The 10,580-nt window shown below is 41.4% G+C and overlaps 1 protein-coding gene across 1 annotated transcript in view; it reads right to left on the bottom strand.

Moving 5' to 3' along the window:
• Window positions 1-4,899: 4,899 nt before the first annotated feature.
• Window positions 4,900-10,580, bottom strand: part of EFCAB6 (EF-hand calcium binding domain 6) — a 135,408-nt gene continuing 129,727 nt past the window's right edge. Inside the window, exons 29-30 of the mRNA XM_078851486.1 lie at window positions 9,030-9,179; window positions 4,900-5,198 (exon numbers count right to left, since the gene is read on the bottom strand). Coding sequence (XP_078707612.1) covers window positions 5,076-5,198; window positions 9,030-9,179 — 273 coding nt within the window. The 3' untranslated portion in view covers window positions 4,900-5,075. The remainder of the gene's footprint in view (window positions 5,199-9,029; window positions 9,180-10,580) is intronic.

The raw sequence follows: 10,580 nt of genomic DNA, 5'->3' as shown, positions 1-10,580 counted from the left end.
TAAAAATAATAGCCATTAAAACTATTCCCTTGCTGCTCAGGCCCCTATTTATAATAGCAGCAACCTGGCCTGAGGTCAGGGTTTATAAAGAAGCAGAGCCGTGCAGGTAAACTTGAGGAAGTGCTAATGAGGAACAGATGTTTACAGTTAAAATTCTTGATTTAAAGGCTCCCTTGAGTCAGGAAAAGCAAAAGGCAGGGGAATGCAAAGCTCAGCTTGGCAGGCTAGTTAGGAAACCTGGCTGAGGGTGATACTGCACCGCTGGACTCTTACTGTGTGTGAAATTCACTACTGGGCAGGATGATGGCTATGTTCCCACTTAGAGCTGCATAGGCCTTAAAAATGCTTAGTTTGTGTAAACTGATGTAATTCCATTGGCTTTAACAGAGCAATAGTGATATACACTTGCTGAGAATCTGACTCCTTGTACTGTCGGCTAACAGAGGGGTGAATTTTCCCTTGTGAGAGCAGATGACTATTGAGCACACTCAGCCCTTGAATCTATATTTGGGGTTTGGTTTATTGAAGTATATCTAAATACATTTTCCTCCTCTGTAGTAGTCTTGAATAAGCAGAGACCAATCCCCTTCAGATGCTCCAATGCATGAGTCTTTTCTCTGCATTTGATGCCTCAGCCTGTATTTAGCTGATAGCAGAACCCATCGGGAGGTATCTGGTGGATGGATGAGTAGTTTAACAATGGTCTGACTACTCTCCTTTGCACTGGTTATGATTTCAGTCACTTCAGCCTCCTTCAGATAATTTGTGAAATCAAAATGAGGAAAAATTAAAACCCACATTGATATTAAAACTGTATTGCAGAGCTGGTACATTCACCTGCTGGCTGGAGAAAGGAATTCCTATCAGTTTCTAGCACACCTTCTCTGTCCAGTTCGAGAGCAGCAGAGAGAGACTACAGCAAGTCGTCTTGGATGGTCTAGGAAGGGACTCAGTGTGGAAGAGTCAAACTCTGTGCATAGGGCCTGGAAATTTTAAAATCTTCTATTTGCTTTAAACCTGAATTGCAGCTTCATGTTCTGCCTGGACAAGCCTCAAAGGCTCTGTCCATCCAAGCCTTTCCTTTTTTGAAAGTCTCCTGCCCTTGGACCAGCAGCGGTACAGTATTAGTACAGACTGGTGCCATGTTAGCTAGGCCTGTCTGAGCAAGGCTAGACATCATGGGGGTGAAAACACCAGCAGCTGCCTGAGCTTGGGCTACACTGACATTCGCAGATTTGCTGCCAGGTGGAGCTGCACCTGCAACGGTGGGAGATTTCCAAAAAGATCCTGGAGTACACAAGTCCAAAAGGGGCTGTCAAAGAGCACATCAGCCCCACTAACTGAAATGGGCATCGTTGACTTACCTTAAGCACTTCAGAGCACTTAGCGCATCATGGTTTCTTCATCCAATCAGATGCTGGATGGCCATCCATTGCAAGGTAAATATTACAGGCTAGACTGTGACTTGGACCATGTGCCCAAGCAAGTATGAGTAAGAACCCTACCATGCCTATGCAGATTACCTGGGTGGGTGCAAATGCAGCTACTCACCTGCTTATTCCCTCACTAGAGAAGGAAAACTGGGAGGGAAGGGGAAGGGAATGGGTGGAGCCTTTGTTCCATACCTTCCAATCACTCATGAGAGTGAGTGGTGCAACACAGAGAGCAGGGCAGGAGGTGGTAGTTGACTATTGGTATAGGCCATCACAAGTTCCTATCCACCGAAGAGCAAGGGAGGAACAGAGGGAATTGTGCCGTAGATGCTCTTCTAAGGCACAGCTACAGTCAGACTCAAGCCCTAAAACTTCAGCCTACAAACTGGTTTGTATTTTATAGAGGAGTATACTTAAAAAAAACTCATTACAATGGACAAGCTACTCTGGCTGGCTGAAACATACCTCGGTAAGTCAATACGGCAGGTCTGTAACAGCACTGGGAGCAATCGGTGTAGCATTATCAGGCCAGTACTGGTGCTGTTAGAGTGACAGCTGATGGCCTAAAAGAAGTAAAGCTATTGTAACAGGCACAGGATCAATGTCCTTCTGCTTTGAAAATAAATTTCTGAGCTTCGCCTTGACATTTATTTTCATAACTGCTTCAGCTTTGCCTCAGCATTTACATGTAGCAGCAGGAGACCATCATCACAGGATAGTGTTCAATTTCATTGACATTATCTATCTCTTAGCGAAAACAAATGGAATCGGTGCCAGCCAATCATTGCTGAATGACTGACCATTGTTTACTGATAACAGTTGCAAAAAACCATCAAAGAAAGCAAACCCTCTTCTATCGCAAAGTTTATGTATGTAGCAGTTTACCCAGATTATTTCAAAATGCTGGCAGTGGAAATTCAGTTTGTTTTTGAGGTTGGATAAACAGTTGGCAAATGCCATCCATGCCTTTAAGAACTCACTAAAAAAACCAGCATGATTTGATTTGTTTTTACAGCAAAAAGATTGTTCTTTAATCCCTTTGGAGTTGTTGAGTCTGATTTTCCTGCCAGTAGCACTAATGAAAAATATACTGGCATAAAGTGTCAAGAAATCCTGAGACGCCCCCTCCCGGAGCCATTTCTCCCAAAGACAACACAGATCCTGAGATGATTGGAAGCAAGGAGATGAATCCTGTCTCCGACATGAATCACAGTAGCTGCGCTGCATGCCATAATGTAGCAAAGAGATGGAAATGTTCGTACTGCTTTTGATCTAAAATCGGACCAAATTATCACACTCCCATCATAGGAACTCGAAAGAAAATTTACTGAACTTCTAGGTTTTTTTCTTTTCTTATTAGTAAGTAATATATCAATAAAGAAACATCCCTACTTCCAAAAGAATTATGTCAAGTTTTGATTTTTATTATATTTTGTTTAGGTATATTCCAAATAGTAAGTTTGGTGAAAATTAATTCTTTTACAACTGCAAACAGCATAGAAATAACAGAACTCAGTATGGGTATATTGCATTTGAATTTCATTGACTGATGTACATTAAGTGTGGAAAATATTCATAAAAAAGGAATGTCTTGAGCAGTTTTCAGAATAAAATTAAACATAAAAAGGTGAAATGGATTTTAGATTCTTTTATTTATGTGAATCCGTATAAATTACCTGTAAATGGAACTTGGAACTTTTGCACATTGGGTTGGTAGAAGAGAACCCCTTACATCATTCTAGTCATATACCTAAGCACTAAATGCAGTTCTGATGTATGGATTTATATGTGGCAAATACTTTTCAAAGAAAATGTAACAAAGCATCCTTTGTGTTACTATTTCAAGTGTATCAATTTTCAAGTATAATTCCTTGTGTATATATAACAAGTGTTCCTGAAGTGTGTATGATAAACAAAATACAGATCATATTGACATTAGAGATCAAGAACCAAAATCACCAAAGCCCAACAACCCCAAGTCTCATTAACACTTTTTATTTAAAATCCACCAAACATCTTCTTTGAAGTTTCAAATGAGAGTAAGTATTTCCTCAGATAAGGCCTGTTTCAAAGCCCATTAAAGTCAGTGGGAATCTTTCAGCTGACTTCAACAGTCTTCAGATCAGACCCATAGTAATGGCTGGCAAGTTCACCAGCAATAAGAAAGAGAAATTGTTTGGATGTGCATTATTCCCAGTTAGTAGTTACTCTGCTTTGTATTGAAGTCTTTGATGCTACTTTACCAGCTTCTTTGAAGATGTTGCTATAAATGCATGAAAAATGTTAGGTATAGAACATGTTTGCACCTTTTATGCCTTCATTCAAACATCCTACCACAGATCACTTTCTAGACAATGACTGTGAAGAGACTCACTTATAAATGTAGAACTTGTTCTTTGAGATGTTTCTTTCCCTTTTTTAAAAAATTATTTTTGATTTGAAGGAAAGCAAAGAAACATGGAAAACAACCACATATCGTGGTGACATAGAGCTCTTCAGTAAATCAGTGAAAAGGACTGGGCGGCAGAGAACACATCCAAGATGCCACAAAGAGATGTACTGATCTAATGGTTACTGAGAGAATGTACCCATTTGAGTCTTGATAGAAGCCCAGAAAACAGAACCTGCTTATCATAAGTTCATTGCTTACCAAAGAGATTGGCAGTCAAAATAATTATCTTTTAATTTCGCTTTTAAAATCTACATATACCATAGACACACTAGCTGTGTCTTGGCATGTTATCCTTTTTCCATTTAAACCTTTTCCCATAATTTTCTAATAGGTGCTCAAACTATTCACTTTTGCAAAACCAATAAATCTAACTGGATTTTTTACTTTTAGTGCACTATATATTATAAAAAATAATTTATCCATAAAAATAAACCTCAAGGTTAATATGAGGAGACACACGTTAGTGGTAATACACTTCCACATTTGCAGTGACAAATACAATAGTGAATAGCGAATTAGCTTTTTCTAATTTTATTTTTAACTTCCATTTGTATGTTATAATATGGAAAAATTATGGAGAAAGGTTTCAGTGGAAAAAGATGCCATGTTAAGGCACAGCTAGTGTATCTGTTCAGAGTAGAGTAGCTGTTCCATGTCAACATATAAAGCTACTGGAGAGATAAATATGTCACTGCATAATCAAGTGGGGGGGGGGGGCGGGGGGAAGACAGATTGTAAAGCAGACAATTTTCTAATAATGAAGGATAATATAATTTTCCAAATGTATTATTTCTATTATCTTATAAAAGTGAATAGTAGGCCTTTCAAACCTTTTTACTGAAATTAAAAAAGGGGTTTTAATTAATAAAACTCTTTAATTAGAAAAAAGATTTTTCTTAAATGTATTTCTTTTGCAGATGCCTGTAAGGTCTTAAGAATCATTACTATAACAACTTTAAGTGGTATCATTTTTCTCAGATAAATGGATTATGTGACTATTAATAGTTCTGCCATGTAGATTTCCTCTACAATCTGTGGCCACTGTATTTGTCAGAATTGTAAGTATTTTGAGATTGCTGATGCAAGAAAGGCTGTAGTTGGTTAATTTATTAATTAGAAATCAGAAATTATAAATCAGTCATTAGCTCTGTTATCTGTAGTTTCTTGCATTTGATGACACCTTCCATTTCCTACTGCAGGAATGCCCGGAGGAAATCATTATAGGAAATTTTTGAAGATAATGTTTTATCATAAAATTCCAAAATGTGAAAAAACTCTTCCTCAGTCAGGTTGATGTGATACTGACGCAGCACCTGCAAAATACACAGAATGTCATAAAATCATAGAGAGGCAGGGCTGGAAGGAACCTCAAGAAGTCATCTACTCCATCTCCCTGGGCTCAGGGAGGATTAAGTTTGCCTAGACCATCCCTGACAGGTGTTTGTCTGCACTTAAAAACCTCCAGCGATGAGGATTCTACAATTTCCTAACACCCACATTGCTCACGTGAAGTTAGGAGCCAAGGGTGAAATTCAGTGCTGGGCTCAGGGCTCGCACAGGCCAATGCACCACGTAAGTCTCTCTCATAAACCCTTTGCAAAACTGCCTGAGGGTTCAGCCCCACGGTCTCAAATTTCATAAAAATCTGTGAAGACCAGAATCTTCCTGTTGCCTCCCAGCTTTCCTGTGCCAGCATAGGTACCCTGGCGGCTGCTCCTGAATCCTCCCTTGGGTAGTGATTTATTGTACGTTGGCCCAAGCAGCAATTGCTCTCAGAAGCTCTGCAGGGATCCAGGTGATGGTGCCATTGAGAATAGCTAGCAGCCTACCCACTTTCTCACCACAGGTGGAGATTGAATTACATAATACACCCACGAGAGGGCTTCCACATGAGCAGATGATGCTAACCACTGTGGTTTCTCCCTTTGCACCCTCCTTAGGGGATCAGGGTCCTCCAAACCTGAAGAAGCAGAAGGAACAATCCAGTCCAATAGATCTACTCGCTCCACCTGTGAGAACCCTTATGTATGTGGTGATATGCATTTCTAAAGGGGCACTGAGTGCCGTAATTCTCCTAAGAGCAACATTAAGAGTTCTTTCCTTAAACTTTAATGAGAGCACTACTGACCAGGTGGTACTTGATGTGACAGACATTAAGAGCCAGATTTTTAAAGGTATGGAGGTGCCTAAAGCGCAAACAGGTGGACAGTGGGATTTTCAGAAGAACTTAAGTGCCCAATTCCCATTGAGTTTGATGATTGTTAGGTGCCTAGGTGATTTGAAAATCCAACTAGGCATCTATCTGCATCTTTAGACACCTAAATACTTTTAAAAAACTGGCCCTTAATGCCTTTGACACCAAGGCTAAAGAGATGTTTATTTCTTAGTATTACTTTTAGTTTAAGGTGCTTCTAAAGCATACATCCTGCAGGGTACCTGTAGGTGCTGTCCACTGGCTCTGCAATAGGTTGTTTTCCAGCAGGATCTCCCCCAGCACCTGACATCTTCTGATCTGGGTAACTCCTTTTGTACTTTACTGGTTGCCACTGATTTTATGTGAAACTCAGATAAGTCTGAGCCAAGCCAGTATCTGAAATCACTATACTGCTGGTATTAGAGTGTGTGTCTACTTCAGTGTGTATGTGTGTCTACTTCAGTGCTTATGCGGAGCACTGGTATCAAAAGTGGTCAGCCTGTTCGCTCCTCCCTTTCATATATCTCCCAGCCTTGAGAACTACAAGAGTGCTGATAGCAGAGAGCTTTTCCCTCCTGTAAGTTATCCACATACCTCTCTGCTCACTTCTTTTATCTTACATCATCTCACTTCAATCACTCCTCACTGCAACCCCATTTCTGATTTCTCCCTTCTTTGGGGGGTAATTTGACTGTCTTAGCAAAACATTGCCTGGCTCAATGCGTATCGTTTAATACATATAAATGCACTTCTATTGCTTATGCTGCAGTTAATTCTTGACCTCATGAAATCAACTGTCATCTAAGGAGCCGCTGAAGCCAAATACTTGCCGAGCACAGTCTGTTATGCAACACATTTATTTTTTGTCTGTAATACCTTAAGGAAAACTTTTTAAGAGTAGCACTTACGTATTGCAGGGGAAAAATCAACTTCCCTAGTAGATCCTATCACAGAAATGGGGTGGTTTCATTTTTCTCTTAATGTAAATAAATTGTTTGAGATAGAGCGGCTTGAGTTAAAAAGTTATTACCAAATGCTTGACAAACTTGACATTACACAAAATTTTTAAAAAATACAGTGGGCCAGATCCTCACCCCTACTGCAGTAGCTATACACTCCTGAGATAGTACAAAGCAACCAGAAAGCTACTCTCCTATAGGGGAAACCTCAGGCCTAAAGCTGACATAGCTCTATGTATCTTGCTCCCCAACCTTCATGTAGTGGCATGTCTGAAGAACATATATGTGGTAAGGCTGGACCACACCTTGCTCTAACTGAGCCCAGCCCATTAGAGCAATTTCTATGGGACCTCTGCCCTTAGGTCTTCAGTTTGCTTTAAGTTACACCTGGGGATGTTTTGGCTCCTGGCAGCCTCAGGAAGTGGGGAGCTGAACGATGGCTAACTGCCTGGTGCAGCTGAGGACTGACCCATTATTTTACCAAATGTTTGAAGTGGCAAAGACAGCAGGTGGAGAAGGTCAGTGGTATCTCATTTGGACTCAAGGTTAATTAAACAGCTTCATGCATCTTTTTTTTTTTATCCTTGCAACATGACTGGTGAATGGAGGTAGTTCCCATAGTTCATATTATGAGTTTGATTTCTATTTACAGAAATGTCAAGGATCTTGAAACAAGAAGTAAAATGTATGCTAAGCAGCAATCAAACTCCCCAGCAGTGTGAATCCCGGAGTACAGCACTAATCCCTGGCCTCACAGTGCTATAAGGCACTGAAGGTGGGGAGCAGCCTTGAAGACACTGAAATTGGTGTGGTTCTGCTGTTTGGCAAGGTGCTGGATCTAAGAAGCCCATGCAGAGGATACATATCCCTATGTAGCACAGATCTGTGTTCCACTGGCAAGCACAGGGGCAGAAAGAGAGGATAGAGTCATTCCACCTATACAAGGGTGTCTGGCCCCTGTAAGTGAAGCAGATCCAGTGGCCTTGTGCCAGAACAGGTGCTCCCAGTTTGGCCAATTAAAGGGCTGTGGCAGCACTCGGGAGCAATAAAAGACCAGTGAGAAAGAGGTAGATAGGAGAAGTCAGGAGAGTGGTAGTTTCTAGAAAAGCTCTAGTGAATAGAAGACTCTCAGTAGGCCCTCTTGGGAAGGAGAAAGGAATTATTAGGAAGCTACTGGAGAGGCTAACCTGCTGACTCTCAAGACAGGCAGAGCCAGTGCTAGGAGACCTGACCAGGGCTGAGGTCTAGGAAGCCAGTGGAGGGGCTACCTAGCTGTCTGTCCTGAGCCAGGGAAGGCTGGAGGGGGATGAAGGCTAAGAGCAGTAGAGGGTGATACTTAAAGGCTCTTGGAGCCAGAGAACGGAAGCCCCAGGGCCAGAGAGGGCTGTGCTGGAGAGCTGGGGTGTGCTGAGGGGTCCTGATGCTGTATTTAATGTATAGCCTGGATTACTGTGTTGGGATTATGTGTGTGGAGTTTTCTTCTGTAATAAACTAACCCACAAGGGCTATTTGCACTAAAAAAGACTCTCTGGACTGTTTGCGGGGGACTTGAAGGGGAAACTGAGACAGGTGTACCTGTCAAACTGTGGCCTGCAACAGGATGGTACTCCAGCTGGGCTGTCTTATGATAAGGAGGAGTACACAAGGCTACTCCCCGCTTCATAAGTGAACATACCAGCTCATCCTGAGGCTGTAGTAGTGGCTGCAGAGAGGCGTGGTAGAAAGGATTTCTCCTCATCAGCCTGCTCCCCTCTCTCCCTCTTGAGCTTGTAAAGAACTCTTTTCTCAGTTCTGGTGTGAAAGAAGTTATGCGCTTGCATATGCATTGGAAAGAGGGTGATTGCCATTATTATTAGTACTCAGTATTAATGTCACAGCAAATAAATCTGCAAATGTATAGTTGACATGATTTTGGAAACTGTTTCAGTAAGGTTATTTAGAGACTTTTTGGTTTTCAGTTTGTTAGTTTTAGATTAGTAAATGCAATTTACCTGCCTGAAATCCTGAACACTTAACAGCCCGCTCCCACTTTCATCATAGGATTTAAACGTTCGTCTCATCGGTCTCCAGCAGTGCAAGATCTGGGGTTGAATTCTTAGCATTGCATTGAAGAATGTCAGGCTCTGTGGTCCAGGACTCCTCTAGCAAAGTGGGATGGTTGGGGGAGAAAGATGGGCATTTGTTAATATAAAGAGCATGGTAGAGGAGTGCAGGCATATGCTGAAATGTAAAGGTGTTACAGTGAAATTCTGATTGTACCAAAGACTGACTGTACCCTTGAGTGGTGCAGAATAAATGCTATTAGATTCTCTTCACCTTCTAATATTCTTCAGCAAGTGAAGTTGAAACACTTAAGCACTGTTAAAGCCCAAAATTTGTGTGTGTTTGTAAAATTAATGTAATTCTTTATCAGATTATATATATATATTTAAACAAAGGCCTCTGCTTTTATACACATTACAGAGAAGCAGCAATTAAAGTCACACAACTGCTCCCCTTCCAAGCCTCTGTTTTCAGTTACTTATAACTCTTTGGAAAATTCACTGTTCAGGTTGCAAGTTTTCATATTCAAATTTTGCCTGAAGGTAGCTAAATTCATCAGCCAAGCACAGCAGGAGGGTAAAAAAGAATACTTGCCCCATTATATAATATTTCTTGTAACCAGGTTCTGAACAGTTCTATAGTTGGGGCAGGACAGTCAAAATCTAGTATGGGAATAACTGGGAGAGAATTTATTGCCTCTTGTTGTTTTTTACTTTGGTAGGGGCTGCTGTTTGCCCTCCACCCAGCTGTTATTCCAGCCAGTGTGCAGGGTTGGAGACCACAGTTGCTTTATGCAGGCTGCACAGGGTACTGGAAACTCCAGTTCTACCACAGCATGCAGTAAGTGCACAGACAGCACTGTACAGCTGGTGCAATGCCCTGAGCACTGAGGGTGAAATTCACCTTAATCTCAGGAAGTCTAAAGCTAAGGAAGGATTTGCTGTCCCATCACGACTAACTCAGCTGCCTAATGTAAATTTACGTCAACTATCGTGAGGGCCCCTGTGGACCGTTTACAGTATAAAGAGAGCCCTTCACCCTGGCTGTGGGACCCAGACTGTTCTCTATAGCTCAGCGTCTGCATGTCTCCACAGAAGCTAAAGGCCCAGCTTCTCACAGATTCCAAGGCCAGAAGGGACCATGGTGATCATCAGTCTGATCTCCTGCATAACAGGCAATAGATAATAATTCCTTTTGAACTAGACCATACTTTATTTTTATTTTTAAATCCACTGTTGATTTTAAAATGGCCAGTGATACAGTATCCACCACAACTGTTGGTAAATTGTGCCAATGGCTAATGTGGGGTTAATGTGGGGTTAACCTTGCTGTTGAAACTGACCCCATCCCATTCTGTGGCAAAATCTGTGCATTATCCTCACTTAAAAATGTACACCTTCTTTCCAGTCTGAAGTGTCTAGCTTCAACTTGCAGCCATTGGATGGTGTCATACCTTTCGCAGCTAGACTGACGAGCCTATTATCAAATATTTATTCCTC

The sequence above is a fragment of the Lepidochelys kempii genome, chromosome 1 (genome assembly GCF_965140285.1).
Source record: "Lepidochelys kempii isolate rLepKem1 chromosome 1, rLepKem1.hap1, whole genome shotgun sequence".
In the NCBI taxonomy this organism is placed as follows: Eukaryota; Metazoa; Chordata; order Testudines; family Cheloniidae; genus Lepidochelys; species Lepidochelys kempii.
Note: the sequence above shows the minus strand (reverse complement) of the source record. Positions and strands in the feature narration are given on the sequence as shown.